General features: G+C 40.3%; 1 protein-coding gene across 7 annotated transcripts in view; it reads right to left on the bottom strand.

Annotated features, from left to right (window-relative positions):
• Positions 1 to 339: 339 nt before the first annotated feature.
• Positions 340 to 17635, bottom strand: part of CTPS2 (CTP synthase 2) — a 77010-nt gene continuing 59714 nt past the window's right edge. For 5 of the 7 annotated variants that reach the window (XM_048494389.1, XM_048494391.1, XM_048494393.1 and 2 more), the window contains 6 exons: positions 16289 to 16344; positions 11891 to 11987; positions 8886 to 9030; positions 5378 to 5383; positions 3768 to 3873; positions 340 to 1646 (listed from right to left, as the gene is read on the bottom strand). In XM_048494389.1, the coding sequence (XP_048350346.1) occupies positions 3804 to 3873; positions 5378 to 5383; positions 8886 to 9030; positions 11891 to 11987; positions 16289 to 16344 (374 nt within the window). In that variant the 3' untranslated portion in view covers positions 340 to 1646; positions 3768 to 3803. Of the gene's footprint in view, positions 1647 to 3767; positions 3874 to 4247; positions 4627 to 5377; positions 5384 to 8885; positions 9031 to 11890; positions 11988 to 16288; positions 16345 to 17635 lie in introns of all 7 variants that reach the window. The other 2 variants (XR_007244313.1, XM_048494390.1) reach the window with 2 other exon arrangements.

Genomic DNA, 17635 nt, shown 5'->3' with positions numbered 1-17635 from the left:
TTTAAATTAATAGAATTTAAACAATTTACAATTTACAGATGGCGACTTGTCCCAACCCCATTCCCGCCCACGGGAGACCAAGATGGTATGGGGGTCAGATGGTCATCTTAGTCACTTGACCACAGCAACAGCAGGAACCTTTTTTCAAATATATTCAGAGATTCTGTAATATCCAATAGCCCACTGTTTACTCCTCTAGAAATCATTCTTGTCTCAGCAAAGAGACAAAGGACACAAACAGAAATCTGAACTACTCTACCTTGTTTAAAAGTGTGGTAATGTTGTCATCCAGTCTTCTAAATAGACATAAATGTAACATAATACAGTACAACAACCGAGTTCTCTATTTAATATTTTAATAAACTTCAAAATCCATTTTAAATCTACAGAAGGTCTTAAGAATACTCTGACATGCTACAGAAATCATGACCAAGTTCTGATAGATATAATTATCTAGTAAATCACCTCTCAGAATTATCATCACATTATATAAGCAGTTCAAAAATTCAAATACAGTCAATGTTTCCAGATTTCTTTCCATGTCTCAAATAGGTCTAAGAATTAGAAAACCAGTGGATTTCTAAAACAATTAATAAAAGATCATATTAAAAATATCTGATATAATTTATAGGAAAATAAAGGACAGCCTGAAAGTCGTCTTCTTAAAAAGTGCAATAATATGGCCACCACTAGCTGACTAGGTGCCCAAACTTACCTTCACTACTTTCAAGCAAGTAGATGTAGTGCAAAATAAACCTTTTGTTTTTGATGAGATGACTGCTGCCACACTGTGGTAGACACGGTAAATAAAATGCAGTTCTGTCTGTAGTTACTATGTGCATTAATGCTACTAAAATGAATGTTACTAAATGAATGCTACTATATTGAATGTTACTATGTGCATTAATGCTACTAAAATGAAATGGGTTCAGTCAAGTTTCAACATTTTCAGGACTGTCCTAATGTGGTACAAATGGACCCAGATGGCACAAAACAGATTTCAGTGGGGGACAAAAGAAAGAAATTACTTGAATTTCAAATCGATGTTCACACCAGCTCCTTCACTTTATTCACAATGGATATGGACACTAAGATTTGGGATTTATATAACAGTGTATAGCTTACATTCTTGTGCTTCATTATTTACTAAACTGTCTTTGTACTCCAACAGTTACAGTCGTTCAACAATACAGTCAAGGGACAAGGCGAAAAAGTATGCATAACATCATCACTTACTAAAACATTTGTTTTTTGGATGGTCAACCACAGAAAATTATAGGAAATGAGCTTTAGATTAAGTTTGATCTAATAGACTGATTATATTCCTCCCAGGTTTTTAAAAGCAATATGCTCTTCAGGCTGACATTCTATAAGTGATTAAAAATGTATTAAAATATTCCCACCTCTTCCAGCCACTAAAAGCTAGCACAGATTCAACTGCAATCAAGATAGGATGGTCCTTTATGCAATTTTAAAGAGTTATGTTTCAATTGAATTGATTTTTTTTCCTTTGGGGCAGCAGAAGTATTGTCTGGAACACAGGAGGTCTCCATGATACGTATGGAAAGCAGTTGTGGTAGTCTTCTTTGATGATTTAAAAGCTTTTTTCCTTTGTAAAGTCCTTTCCTTCCACTTGAAGTTTTCATCTTATGAAAAAATGGGGAAAAGAATTACTATTGTTCATCCATTTTTCTGCATATATGGAATCAGAATTTCTATAGCTGGCCTATTACCTGAATCTTTTGTCCTGGAAGCAAGTGGAAGAGAAATGTTTTCACTTACCCTTGGCATCAGCCCTCTGCCAGTCCCACCACTGGTACCACACTCAACTCTGAATGCACAGTTTACCTTTATTCTTTGAGCTGTTCTAACAGGAGATTTAAGTCCCCCACTTTGGGGTCATTAGCCTTGTTCACCTCAGATCAGTTTGAGGGAAAAACTAGGCAGCAGGCAAACATTCAGCATAAAGTACAACTTTACCCAGGTTGGAATTCTGCCCTGTTTAAAACCCTTTTATACCGGTTTAAACCATTTTACACCATTTCCACACCACTGTTTTTGGCTCATGCGGAATCCGCCTTGGATTAGGTAAGTAGAATAAACCAGGTTTTTTTTAACAGTAATGCAATTTTGTTTTATTCACTGAAACATACACAGGTAGGTCTGGATCCAGTACTTAAAGACTAGCTGGGACAGAGGGAGCAAAAGTCTTAAATAACTGCCACACAAAACAGTCAAGACTAGGAGGTTTTCTCTTCTTTGATCTGGACATGAGATGTTGTTTACGCTACACTCTGAGACAGGCTCAGCATTTAAAAACTAGCTCATGCTTCTTAACACAAGCCAAAGGGTAACAGTACAAAGGCTCTTGGAGTCAGGGCCCGAATACTATATGCAATGAGTGGGAAAAGGTTGCCCCCCTAAAAAATGGAGAGAGGGAGAGAGAGAGCTATACTGTTTATCTGTCTGGAAGCCACGAGTTGTATTTGACATAGAACAATACATGTTGGACATCTGTAATCTCAGCACATCTTGACTATGCCCTGGATTGCTGTATGGTTTTTCTGTGGACGCTAGAATGTCTATTGTGGATGTTGGGGGGGGGGGGGGAGTATGTTGGGGAGGTAGTAGCTGGGAGAAATCTTTACCTGGAACAGGATGTTTGAGAAATGCACTATCCTAGTACAAATGGTAGCTGGTAGGTATGGGATTGGGACCTATCAAAGATGGCCTTTGTTTGGCAACAATACTCATTGCCTGTGTAACATCCATAACATCCTGAGATTACTCTGGATCCTTGCCTATCCTGGATCCTAAAATCATTGTAAGTACTTCATCAACAAATTCTTAATATCTACTGTAAATCAGCCACTAACTCAGGGCACCTTAACCTTGGCTACTCAAGAAGTTTATCTGTCCACTACTTAAAAAACAATTCTAATAGAAATTATATGGCCAAATATCATCCAGTCTGTAACTTGCCCTTTCTGTGCAAAATGACTGAAAGATGAGTAGAAGACCATTTCCTCCTGCTTCCTCCTCCACATACTCCATGTCCCACCCAATTTGTCACAGCCTGGTTCAGACTAGACAATGAATGGGGTGTGTGGAGTACATAGAGGGGCAGGAGAAAATGGTGGATGAAGTTCCAATTTTACTTGTTCTTGTGGTGGAAAAGGATATTGATGAAGTGTGCCTATTACTCCCATTCTACAGTCATTCCACTGGCTGCTAATCCATTACTGGGCTCAATTAAAGGCATTGGCTATCACATACAAAGCCTTTCATAGCCTTGGACTGTCACATTTGTGAGACTGCCTCCACACATGCTCCACCATGCCAGTTTCACTCATCTGAGCAAGGTCTTCTGCAGGTGTTCTATTCAAGGAACAACCAATGTCCTCCTCATCTTGTTGCCTAAAAAATAACCCTGCATTATTGTTGGGCCTTATATTGACTGGCTTGTTCACTGAACCACCAAGTGGTCTGAGAAATATCATTCCTGGAAGAGGACAACTTTGATCAAGCGTTCATTAACAAATTAAAGTTGGTAAGAGAGACAAGAAAGCTTCGACAAGAATCTGATAACTCTGGCTATTGTCTAATGGTTTATACTTACAGCAGTAGAAGTTAAGTGAACCTCTCCAGAGCACCCATTTGGAAAGTCACAATGCATTTAGAAAGACACGAAGCATTTAGAAAGACACAATGCTATTTTCTGACAGGATGGGAGACGCACATTCATAATATCAAATGATCCCACTTACCTGCATCCTTCATGTTTCTGCTGTTTTACAAAATTTTCAGTTTGTTTCTGATTCAGGAAGTTCTTTTTCTGGAAAACTATAATCACTGAGATCACTGTAGCTGTCACTGAACAGAAAGAAATAAGTGGGATATGTGAAAAATCATATATCGACATTTTCACCCTAAATTCCACTGTGCTTAAACTCCACCAGCAAAACATTAAGTGTTTTCAAGTCCTAACAGAATCAGTGGAACTTGAATCAGGTGTTTAACTTGAAATCAGTGAAACTAGAAATTGTTTAACATTTGTTTGATTTGGCCCAAGAGTATTCAATTTAGTGGGAATCTCATCATATGAGAGCTTCCTTTCTCCTGATAGCAGTTTAGCTGTCTTTAGAAGATGAAAATCAATTTCTGTGATGCATCACCATCAGATAAAACTTTCAGATGTCCATAACACCATGTATTAACTGAAGGAATCACATGAGTAATGTGCTTACCTAAGTTCAGATTTAACCTTCTTGATGTTAAGACTTCCAGAATAGAACCAGTAACCTAGAGGGTGAAAATGGGCTTTTGCTTGCTGGAGGTCTTTAGGCAGAGGTTAGAAAGCCATCTGGCAGCTCTAGTTTAGAATTTTCTGCATTGGGCAGAGGGTTTGGGTGAGATGGTCTAGAACTCTTTGACTTTAACCAAGAATCCTTGATTAAACTGGGAAAAGATGAGGGCTTCTTTCAGATTCCATGTCCATATAAAACACTGTTCGTAAAATGAATTGAATGTAAACAGGCATTCTGTTGAGTAAACTTTCCTCAGTTCTCTGTGTTGATAATAAACACCACTGGATTAGAGTGCCGTAAAAGCTGGAAGTCTAGAGTGCTAGAAATAAGATGAATGTTATGCAAAACAGGTAAATTCCAAAGATTTTGGCTGAATTCAACTATTTTGACACATAGGACAATATCAGTACAATCAAGCTGCATCTTTGGGAAATGGAAGAAAAGATGGAAAGTAACAAAAAGCACCAATGAAGAACAAGAAGAATGGGTAAAATTACAACGAAGAAGATGCTAGATTTGGGCAAGAGCAGCAGTGAGAAACTGGATGACCTGACAAATGGGAACAATGGCAAGATACTGCATGAAAAACAAAAACAAGTCTTGTGGTACCATAAAATTTCTGGGTTTAGTGCAAGAAATTAACATTTCTTGCCTCATCAGACTTTCTAAGACTGAAAAAACTGATTAGGAGGAGGGATAGAAAAACATAGTGAGTGCTCGTATTATGCTACTTGGTCCTCATGCTTGCATCCCTGTCATTCCGGCTGTGTAATGCTTTTCCTGTTTGTTATTCCACCTCTGTTCTCTTATTCCATCACTGAAACTGGGGATAGCAATCTCCCTTGAAATTGGACAGTTTTTGACTATTAGTAGCTGAAATTACATGCAAAGGTAAATAAGTATAGGAAGATGGATGAGTGTGCGGAGGATTTGGCAGCCTATTCATACAGATCACATGGAAGGGAAAGGAGGTACCAAAGGCCTTTTTCAAAACAATGGACATTTTGCTAATAATTAATATTATAACACTAACAACAACATGGATTGAATACATATACTGTCATACTTACTTCTTTCTGAATGCATCCATGAAAGCATGGAATAAAATTTGATATTTTGAAATAGGCTTTGAAAGGTATCCGAACAGCCCCATCCAAGTGGCGAGGCGGGTAACGGCGGTGCTACAACTGCCCTGCCAGTCCCAGAGATGTTTTCCGGAAGTGCAGGGAGGCTTCCAAAACAAAACAGCCTCCCCTCACCCAAGAGCAGTAGTGGGATTCAAATAATTTAACAACTAGTTGTTTACAAGCACCATTTTAACAACTGGTTCTGCCAAAGTGGTGTGAACTTGCTAATCCCACCACTGCCCAGGAGGGTTCCTTAAGTCTCCCCGCCCCCTCCCCGCTGCCATAAACCAGTGAATGGCCAGAAGGAAGCCAATTAATGTCAGCTCTTCACCCAGCCATGCCCCAAGACTGCCCCTGCTTTGCCACCAGCAGTGGCAGGAGTGCTGTGATGCTGGCACAGCATCCCACACAATGTCCAGTGCCAGGTGAGGCCAGCAGCAGCTGCATGGCAGCAGTTTTGCCCTTTCGCCAGGGTAAGTGTCCTGGGGACGACTTTTCAGCTGGTGGAAGTCTGCACTACTTCCATGGGTGGATTCCACCCCCTCCCCCCACCCTGCAGTAGGGCTGAAAGACAGTATAACAATACGTCTTTTAAAAAAATATTGCTACAGTACTAAACACATGCTAAGCACAGCAGAAAATGCTAGTGATGCTCACTATTTTGTAATAGGTAACTCTTGGAATAAGCATACATTTCCTCTCGCATTAAAGTGCTGCATAATAATGCTACATACAGAACAAATCAATAATTTGGGCTTGAAAACTGCTCAGAAATCCCATCTGAAATATGCTAGCTACAAATATAATCAATACAAGACATGGACATTTTGAGAAAGTAATCTTTATTTACACATCACCTTTGTGCTGCACTAGTAATATTTAAATCATCACCTCTGGCAAATTATGAATGCTCTGGAGCTCTCTACTGTAAGCATCACAGTAGACTACATGACCACTGGAAAATAGGACTTCAATTTCAATTGTTAAGCAGTTTTTGTGTCCTTGCAACTTGTTGTTTCTTTGTTAGTCCATGGAGATAAAGTGAGATACAAATATTTTAAATAAACATATGCTTATATTTCACCTTATCTTTATGGCCTCAAGGCAACAATGCAACAACTGGTTGACAGTACACAGAAACAATGCAATGACTCATCAACAGGATAAAACCACACCTGTTAAAAACACAGGTTGAAATCTCTGTCATCACAGCTGCTTTGGAATCCGATATAAGATATAAAGCTGGATGTGCTCCCTATTTTGGTGACAACCAGTTCCAAAGCAACAGATAATCTCAGTCAAAGATTTAATAAAGATTAAAGATCAAGAGGGAGAAAATCATGTCCCAACAAGCTGATTCTGCCATTCCTTGTTCTTTCCTGCCAACAAGAACTGAGAAAACAGAGGGCTGTTCCCTCATCAAAATATCATAATCTGCTATTTTGGATGATCCGCTCAATAACTATGCTAATGGATTACCTCATATATAATTATTACCAAGATATACACACAGACACAGGCACTTCACAAAGCTACACCTTTGCTGATGGGCTATTAAAATGAGCTTTCATTTATCCTACTGATTTTTTTAAAATTACTCCTTCGACTAAGCAATGATCTCCTGAACTGCAGCTCTACTCTGCTTCCCTCCAGCTGGCTAAAATAGCATAACAGAGAAACAGAGTGCACGGAGACAAACTCTTCAGAAAGGGCACCAACCCTCTGTACTGAAACTCAGCAATAACACCTATTTTATTTGATTTCACACATTGTTTGAATAGTTCCTTTGTGTCATATGTCCCACATCAACATCAAAGTAAGCCACTGCCATTGAGCTCTCTAATTTGAATGCATCTGCTAAGACTGTATAAATCAGCCTGCTTATAAGGGAGTGGAAGACAGTTTCCCTGATCAAACATGGCTTACCTGAGCTGCTTTAAGGCTACTTAGGTAAAAACAAGGACACAGTACAGTTATTTGTCTTTTTTTCTTTGCCAGGGATAAAAGCCAAGGTGGTTAGTGAAATAATATGGGACTAAAGAATTCCTTTTCAACAAAGAGAACTAAGTAGACTTCATCAGCCCCATGCTGGACCATCTTTGTTCTAGAGTGTTTTGTTTGGTTCCTAGTGTCTTGGGGGAAGAACTAGGTAGGCACTAGGACTCAAATGGAGCATTCTAAAACAAAGATGGTCCAGCACATGGCAGATGAAGCTACAATACTTAGGTTTTTTGTTGTTGAAAAGGATATAGGTGGCAGTAGTCCCTCAAGTAACATGGTCTGAAGCTTTATGAGGTCAAGATCAGCACTTTGAGATGGCCCCAAACACAAACTGCAGTTACATGGTTTCAATGGTAGATTGCAATTAGAATGTGCCCCTGAACCACTTGGCCTTTTCAAAGATGGGTACTAGTGGCTTCAGACTGAATGGAGGACAGGCATGGAAAATTATTTAATACTTTCATCCTTAACCATTTAGGGAGTTTAGGAAGCCACTCATAATATTTCCTGTCCTTTCCACTCAATTTGAAGCCATCTGTATTTGTTTTAACTGGTACAGAGAAGCCATTGTGTAAAAGAATCACACAGCTGAAAAGGATTTGGTTTCAACCAGTGGTGTTTTAAATACACATAAAATAATATGGTGCATATCAGGTGTTTACAATGACTTTCAAAGGTATGGCTCTAAAGTATTGTCTAAACATTATGGGTATGTTGTTAGAATCTAAAATTGCCCCATTTAAGAACATTTATTCATAATGTGTACAATGGCATAGAAGCAGTGCTTTCATTGTGTGACTGAAAGACAGCTCACCACATGGAAAGAACAGGCACTTATTCCCTGTCCAATCTGTAGCCCCTGCTCTGGAGACAAAGCTGGGTTGTAGATGGGAGGGGAAAACAGCACAAATACATCCCATGTGAGCAACAATGTCTTCCACTAATGCAGCAGGACCTTTGATCCAACAATTGTTTCCTACAGAAGTATAATTAAGATGCAGGAAACATGAAGTGCAATCCAATGTAGAGTTACTGCAGGTAAATCGACTGAAATCAGTGGATTTACTGGAATAACTGCAAGGGACTGCAAAGTTTGAAATCCACCTTCTAAGAGATTAAAACCAGCTTGCATTTACGATACAGGCCCCTAATGCACTTTCAATCCACTTTCACAATTGTTTGCAATTGGATTTTGCTATTTGTCACAGTAAAATTCAGCTGCAAAATGCATTGAAAGTGGATTGAAAGTGCATGTTTCTGAATGTGCGGAAGGGGCCCTAGAAGTATGATGCCGCTTTCTGAGTATAGCTAATGGGTCCTTTGATTTGTCTTGATTCAATATTTTTCCAGTGTAATAACAACAAATACATTCAAAAGTTCCTTCTACTTTCCAGAATTATTTATCACTTATGAAAGATATTACAAAGCAATATTTAAACAATAAGTTTACCTCGGAGACAGTTTGCATCCACGTTGCAAATATGCACTGAGTGATCCTGTTGCAGCAAGCAAGAGGCCAAGGTAGGGAGGTGAAGGCTTCATGGGTCTTGAGGAAAACTCTGGATGGAACTGGACACCAATGAAGTATGGGTGATCTGAAGACATATCACACACAAAAATTTGACAGCAATAATATTTGGGGGGAGCGGGGTTTGTAATGAAGCCACTTTAAAAAGGACAAATACTCAACACAAAACCATTTACAGAAACAGCATTCCAAACTATTTAATTTTTATTAGCTTATTCTAACTCTGGCCTCAGATATTTGCTTTCCTCACTTCTCCTTTTTCATATCTTATAACAACAAACTTGGTGAGCTCCAAAGCTTGTACTCTGTTTTATGTCAATTTGGTTGATCCTAGCTTGCATTTTATCCTTGTTTTTGAAGTTCCATTCTACCACTCAAGGACATAGGTAAAAAGGGAGGGGGTGTCCCAGGTTTAAACACCCTCATTACATGTCCGAAACTCTGCCCCCATTTGTGGTTTTTTTGGGTATTTTAAAGTGTTTTTTGGGGGTTTTGGCCTACAGGGGATGCAGTTTTTAGACTAGCAGCACCACAATTTCAGGGATTTGTTGGGATACACTCCTGATGGTACCACCCAGGTTTGGGGAGGTTTGGTTCAGGTGGTCCAAAGTTATGGGGGTGCCCCATCCCCCATTGTTTCCAATGAGAGCTAATAGGAAATGAGGGCTACATCTTTGAGGATCCATAACTTTTGACCCCCTGAACCAAACTTCCCCAAACCTGGGTATAATCAGGACAGTCTCCTAAAGATACCCTGAAAGTTTGGTGCTGCTAGCTTAACAATGGCACCCTTGACAGCAGGCACTCCCTTAAATTTCCCCAGATTCTCCTTTTAAATCCTTTGGTATGGATTTAAAGGGAGAATCTGAAGTCCCCACTTTAAACATTGAAAGTGATGCTGTTTCAGGGTGGGGGATAATCCACCCCAAAACAGTATCACTTTCAATGTTGCTTTAACTGGGGACCCCAGATTCTCCCTTTAAGGTGGATTTAAAAGGAGAATCTGGGCTTCCTAGCTTAAACACCATTGAAAATGATGCTGTTTGAGGGTGGATTCCAGCATCACAGCAGCTGCTCGTGGAAGGGGGGGACTCAGATTTTGCACCAGGCTCCATTTTTCCTAGCTATGCCTCTGCCTGGAGGGGAGGGCAGAAGGGACTGTTGGCTGCCAGCTGGGAGCGAAGCCAGTGGGGGGGGGGGCGGGGGCAGGCAGGGCAGAAGAGTCTGCTGTCCCTGGCCTCAGAGAGCTGCTTTTATAAGCACTGAGGCTGGGGGTGGAGCTTGGGGAGGGGTGACCATGCCCCCAGGGGCGGGTGGGGTGTGGCCTCGCCCCCAAACCCACCTCATTAAAAATCTATACCTATGTCCTTGCTACCACTGGAAAATATCATCTGGATCTGACCAGTTACCTCCTGATATTGAAGAGTGGGAGCTGAAAAAGAGTGGGCTGCCTGCTCTTACAGCCAAACAGTCATACTTGAGTCAAATCACATCTCTTCCCCACATCCTGAAACTCACCCTCAATACCTTGGAAATAGGAATCACTCCCTTGAAAGATCAAACTCAGCAGGAAAAAAATTTCTAGAGCACTCTCCTGGCAAAGCCAAATGAGAGATGCCCATGATGAGTAATATGAAACATCTCCTTCCTTGATTCTTTCTCTGCAAGACATACCCCCACTTTCCCACGTTACAAAGCTTTCCTTTGAGCTAAGTTCTTTTTTCTTTGAGGTTGGAAGAAGTAGCAGCTCTAGAATAAGCTTCATTTCTTTTCCTTGTAATCTTCTATCACCCCCTTTCAATACACGTTTCTCAACTGAGCAGTCCCTGACACAGGAAGCCTTACTTCCCCCATCTAGAATGTTTCAACTTGCTATTAGCCACACATTTTTTGATATCTGTTCACCTGCTTTATTATCCCCTCTGGTATTCCTATGCTTTCTTTTTGATTATTTTATGTTCTTGGCAAAAAGTCCTGTCTTTTCGAACAAAATCATTTCTAGATAGTCAGAAGACATTTTATTTATTCAGCTCCTTATTTCACAGTTTAATGATAATGATAATGATAATGATAATGATAATGATAATGATAATGATAATGATAATGATAATGATAATAATAATAATAATAATAATAATAATAATAATAATAATAATAATAATAATAATAATAAAGCATACAGTTTAATAATATGGCCAAGTTTCATCATGATCTGTGCGTGAATATTTCCAGTCAAACTTATGAAACTTTTTTTCCGGCAATAGACATTAGCATGTAAAACAGAAGTAATATAGCAGGAATGATGCATTTTATATTATTAAAGCAGTAATATTACTTTAGATTCGAAAAAACTGCAAGTATGGCATATATTTCTATCTCCCCCCAAAATTCATTTTTTGCCTGGGGGAAGGGAGGGACTGGAATAGAAACAGGTTTTTTTCTGTGACTTCAACATTTCACACGCTTTACATCTCTGCTTGGAATTACTTGGCAACTGCTTGGAATTACTTCAACTTCAATGTACAGTGTTTCAGACATTTCACCAGTCTAGCCTACCAAAGACTAACAGGACTATGAAGTGAAGGCTTCAGCAAGGGGTGTTCTACATTCCCTTAGTCTAAAAAATATATCCGGAGACATATCCTTTTACTGCTTAAATTAAGAAAGTACTTTATAGTCATAGACAGAAAAAGTTGAAGTTGAAAACAGAGTAGCTTTAATCCACCTAAGGTTTTTCTTATCAAAGTGACCCCAAAGCAATGGGGTCAGATCTCATACAGACTCAAACCTATCAAACATTTTGTTTCTTGGGCGTATGAGATGAATGGGAATGATAGCTAAAATTCTGTGGTGTGTAAATCCTACATGTTTGTCAAATTTGTTACTGCGTAAGGAACAATCCATCTTCCAAAAGTCAGACTGCTTACCATCCAGTTCAACGACTTCCATTCTCCTCCCTTCAGTGTCATGGCCAACAAATTTCAAACCTTTTTCTTCAAATATACTAATCAACTCAGGGTTCACCTTTGAAAGAAAAAAGCAAAAGAGAGAAAATAAAATATTACTTATTTCAAAGACTTATATCTTCGCTTTCCACAATTTACATTTTCAGAGTTGCTTAGAACATCTGGTCAACATCTTACCCATAGTATGTGCAGGTTCAAATGAGCATTGTGATACTAGTAGATGGTCATCCATATGTTCACTTGTATCAGCAATGTGTGCACCCCAACTGAGAACAATTAAAAAAAACACTTCCTTGAGAGCAAATCCCACTAAATATAATTTAGTAGAATTCTGATTAGATGTGTTTAGAATTATATAGCAAGCTACTGTTTAGTTCAGGGGTTTGAGCCTGTGGGCACTTTTGAAATTCTAACACAGGGTAGTAGTGCCAATGCAAAATGGCTGCTGCAAGATGTGAAGGTTATCACATGAGGCAGAACCAACCACAAAATGCTAGGAAGTGAAGTTATGCCTAACTCTAACAATGTAACATTTCAGGCAGAAGCTCCACATAACAAGATACCTTTTTAAATGAACATACTGTTTAAAAGTATTTTTCCATACTCACATCTTACCGTCAGTCACAAAGTGAAGATCCTCCTGCTGTGGTGGCAGCTGTTGTCAAAGCAATGGTTTTAAAAACTCACCCAGCCAATCATAAGCCTTGTTGTTTAAAAGTTTTATCTGGCCTTGCCCATTTTCTACAAACACTTGTCAGGTGCCATAAAGGTATCTGCAGATACCATGGTAATCGCAGGCACAATGCTGGAGACCTTGATTTAATTTACTGACAGTGCCAAGTTGTCTAGACAATTCCAATGAAGGAACATTTTCAATATTAATGATAAAAGAATGATCCAATTTATACACAAAAGTCAAACAGTGGATCAGTAACTGCAGGCCCATGTGATCCTAATACTTCCTTATCTCTTCTTTTCCTATAGTTTGCCGTGATCTGGTACGTATCTTGTGGGGAGCGGGCTCCCTAGGCACCACTCCAGAGGCGTAGCTAGGGAAAATGGAGCCCAGGGCAAAATCTGAGTCCGCCCCCACAACAAAAGAATGATTTTTTTGCACCAGCTCATCTCAAAGACACCATCACATTATAGAACATGAATTTTGTATTATAGAACATGCCCCAACTCACAAATCTGCACACCCAGGACTCACTAGTTTAAACAACATTGAAAGTGATGCTGTTGGGGAGGGGAATCCATCCCGAAACAGCATCATTTTCAATGTTGTTTAAACTAGGGAACCCAGATTCTCCTTTTAAATCCACCTTTAAGGAAGAATCTGGAATCTTTAAGACTATGTATACGGGGAAATATGGCAAGGAGCGTTCCGCAGAGTAACACAAGAAGTCCAAATCAAGTTTAAAATGTTTATATAAATTTGGTTTCAAGCAAGCATACAGGAAGATATGGAGGCACATACACACAAGTTCCTAGAGATATAAAAAGGTGAGAAAAATAGGTTTGGATGATAGAGAGGGAATCGGGAGGCAGCAGGGTGATACGTTACCTAATGGTTCCAATGCAGCAAACAAAGTAGAAGGCAGGGACTCTATGCCAGCACAGAGATCCCATAGAAGGACGATATCATGTCTCACACCAACTTGACCAAGGGAGGTTCAAGTTAGAAATGAGCAATGAGCTTAAGGTGAGCAGGGTTTTTATAAGGTGGATCGCTGGTTTGGCGGGAAAAGAGACCCTTTGCATTAGGTTTCATTTCTTGCAGCTGTGCAGGGTTGCAGCAACTCCATCTATTGTCCTAAACCCAGGGGATTGGTAGCCAGTTGTTTCCTTGATTACATTAGCAACACCTTGAACAGGTGGTTGGAAGAGCGAGTCTCTGGCTATTGTAATTTAGCTGAGACAGTGAGATTACATCAGGGATGGGAGCACTTTAGGAGCTTTAGGTACAGCTGAAGGGCAGGAAGGTTGCAGCATCTCAATTCAAGGAATAGTTCACATTTACAACTTTATCAACTGTAGCTCTGGCTTGGGTGTGGACATCAAGGAGCAAATGAGTAGATTTATTTTCTACTGTCTGTTTGCTATTTCTTAGGCTTGCTGTTAGCCTATTTTATCCTGCGCCACACCATATATATCTGTTAGGCTTAATATAACTCAGAAATATATCTCACATATATATTGTATTTATAAATATCCCGGCTTGGATGCGTGATCTGAGATGTGGGGTGGAAGGGGTACATAACATGGTTGTTGTGAGTTTTCCGGGCTGCGTGGCTGTGGTCTGGTAGATCTTGTTCCTAACGTTTCTTCTGCATCTGTGGATGGCATCTTCAGAGGTGTATCACAGACAGAAGTCTGTTATATACTGTGTCCAGACTTCTTTTATAACAGACTTCACTCTGTGATACACCGCTGAAGATGCCAGCCACTGATGCAGGCAAAATGTTAGGAACAAGATCTACCAGACAATGGCCACACAGCCTGCAAAACCCACAACAACCAGTTGAATCTGGCCATGAAGGCCTTCGACAATACTTTCAATGTTTTTTAATCTAGGGAGCCCAGATTCTCCCTTTAAATCCACTCCGAAGGGAGAATCTGGGGAAAATTTGAGGGTGCCTGTTGGGAGCAATTTTTAAGCTAGCAGTACCAAAGCTAGCAGACTCTTCTAATGATATCACCGAGGTCTGGTGAAGTTTGGTTCAGGGGGTTATGGACCCTCAAAATGGTAGCCCCATCTACTATTAGCTCCCATTGGATGGGGGACAGGGCACCCACTTTGAGGGTCCATAGTTTTGGACCCCCTGAACCAAAATTCACCAAACTTGGATGGTATTAGCAGGAGACTATCCTGATTATATCACCTAGGTTTAGTGAAGTTTGGTTCAGAGTTAGCCCCATCTACTATTAGTTCCCATTGGAAACAAAGGGGGATCAGCTTTGGACCCCCTGAACCTAAATTTATCAAACCTGGGTGGTATCAGCAGGAGACTATCCTGATGATACTACCTACGTTTAGTGAAGTTTGGTTCAGGGGGTCCAAAATTATGGACCCTCAAAAGGGTAGCCCCATCTACTATTAGTTCCCATTGGAAACAATGGGAGATGGGACGTCCCCTTTGGGGGTCCATAACTTTGGACCCTCTGAACCAAACTTCACCAAACTTGGCTGATATCATTAGGAGTATCAACTGATGATAGCCTGAAATTTTGTTGCCGCTAGCCTAAAAGTTGCACCCCCTGCTGCCCAACAACGCAAAAACACTAAAAATACAAAAAAATAGAAATGAACCCAAATTTGCCTGCGCCCCCACATGATCAAATGGTGGGCGCCCGGGACATTTGTCCCCACATGTCCCCATGGTATCTGTGCCCCTGCACCACTCACGTGTAGACATTTGGCTGTCCACCCTCCTCCCTCCCCCCCCACAAGCCAAGAAGGCAGCTGGAAAATAACTTCATGTTGGAGGGGTGAGCAGGAGGGAGGGGGACTCAACTCAAGAGTAGGTGGGGTGTGTGAGAGCAAGCAGGCAGGCGGGTGACTCGTGAGTAGGTGGCCGTGCAAGAAAACAGGTGGATGAGTGGATGGACACCTCAAGAGTAACGCAAGTGGAAAGCAAGAGAGCAAGCAGGTGGGCGGGCGACTCACAAATAGGTGGGCATGGAACGGAGAGAAGAATGGGATGGATGAGCAGGCGAGGCAGCCTCCAAGAGTAGTGGCAGTTGACAGGCAAAGAGAGAGAAATTAAGCAGGTGGGAGGCGAGGCGAGGGAGGGGCACGACTGGAGAGCCAATAGGTGGGCGGGCGAGATATTTCATTTACTCTGAAGAATTTCAGAAGATTGGAAGACCCAAAAGTTGGGGTGGGGAGAGGTATATCCAGAAGAGGAGCGGGGCGCAATTTCTGCTTGTTCAAAGAGATCTGGGATTTTCCTTTCAAACTACAGCTGAACTGTTCCTCCATTACTCAGGAGCAAACTTTTTAGCATCATAGTAGGCCATATAATATGGGATCAGGTAAGAAAGATCCATTCTTTCACTGGGCTCACAGTTTTGGATCCAACCCACCACCTGTATATTAGGTTAGCAGGATACAGTATTTCATGAGACTGAAGTGTTTTGACTTATAATGCAAGATGTTATGGAGATTCTGCAGGAATATATTAAAAAGAAATGATAAAATGCACTATTGACAAATCACTTTATGACATAAAATTGTCTTCCAATGTTAAGTGAGAAACTTCATACCATTAATAGGAGTATCAACTAGAATTAATAGAAGTACCCCTGTAACTTCCTTTAAAAATGTCTGATAAGAATAAAATGTTTCTGCTTACTTGCCTCATAGCGATGTCTGTGTCGTTCTTCTACAAAAGAGTCATCACCATAGAGTTTTCCTAAAAATAGCATTTTAGATTTTAAATTTTATTTTCAGTAAAGTCACAATCATACGTGACACTTTTAGTTACCCATAAATTCTTATGAGAGCTATGTTAGAAACGCAAAGATATAAACTGAAAATCAGTTGGTAACCCATTTTCTCCATATCCTATATCTAAAATAAAGGAAAGATAATAATGGATGAGAGGGTGGGCACCTCCCTGGGAATTTTTAGGGAAAGGGAAGTTCAAGAGTGTTCAAGACTATACGTAACAGACTATCAGAAATAGGATTTCCAGGTATCTTTCTTTCATGACCTTCATCTTGTATACTTCTGACAGGCCAATCCAGAGCCCTGGGGTGGTCACCAGTGGGCTTTTCAGCAGTAGGAGAGGCAAAATACAAGTCCCTCCCCAAACAAAAGCAACAACCTCCCTGCTACCGAAAAGCCCTGCATTGGGATTAGTGGGCTTACGTCATCTAAATTGGTGGAACAAGTCCATGCCCTGGGCTGCTGCGTATCCCTCCAGAACGCCCCTGCAAAAATCTCTAACAGGCCAACACCTTTAAAACATGACAGGAAAAAAAACTGCCAGAAAACAGTTATAAACAATTTTAAAGAAAACCAGTTATCTCTTTTACTAGAACAGAAAATGTAGAATTTGCGTTGCACATTGACATGATTCAAACTTAGCCTTGCAGTCAGTGACGAAGCAGATGTCTTGGCAGGCTGTGACAGCCACCCACTGGCAGATTTGCCCCTCTGCCATGGTAACTGCCCCAGGAAAGGCATTTTCATCATAATAGTAGCAACATTGTTTTTCTGCAGTGCAAATATTATCAGAGTAATGTGTGAGGTAACCACATGGTTCCAGTTGCTAACAAAAGCAATATTTTGTTCCAAGTGGTGACAAACATTATGACACAAAACCAACATTATATTTCGTCCTACTCATATAAAATCTTTTTAATACATACATATGCATCCTACAAAGACTGAAGTATTGCTTGACAAGAAGTTCTTGTGTGTGAAGTACTACCAAAAAAAGCATACTAAATCTCCACCCTCATAATGATATCCAACTGCAGTATAGATAGAGAATGCATTATCTAGCCCGTTCTCTTTTATAAATATGTTCAAAGGTGGAACAGTTTTTGGTGTGTGTCTGTGCTAAGAAACGCTTCATAAGTGATAAGTGGTTAGTTTCATTTATTTATTGAAAAGATGAATTTCAAGGCATACTATGCAATCTGCAGAAAGTGGTATATACACATACTGAACTAATGCTATTTCAGTGGAAGGAAGCA

This window comes from Sphaerodactylus townsendi, linkage group LG04 (genome assembly GCF_021028975.2).
Source record: "Sphaerodactylus townsendi isolate TG3544 linkage group LG04, MPM_Stown_v2.3, whole genome shotgun sequence".
NCBI lineage: Eukaryota > Metazoa > Chordata > Lepidosauria > Squamata > Sphaerodactylidae > Sphaerodactylus > Sphaerodactylus townsendi.
The sequence above is the reverse complement of the archived record's forward strand: the minus strand, read 5'-3'. Positions and strand labels throughout refer to the sequence as shown.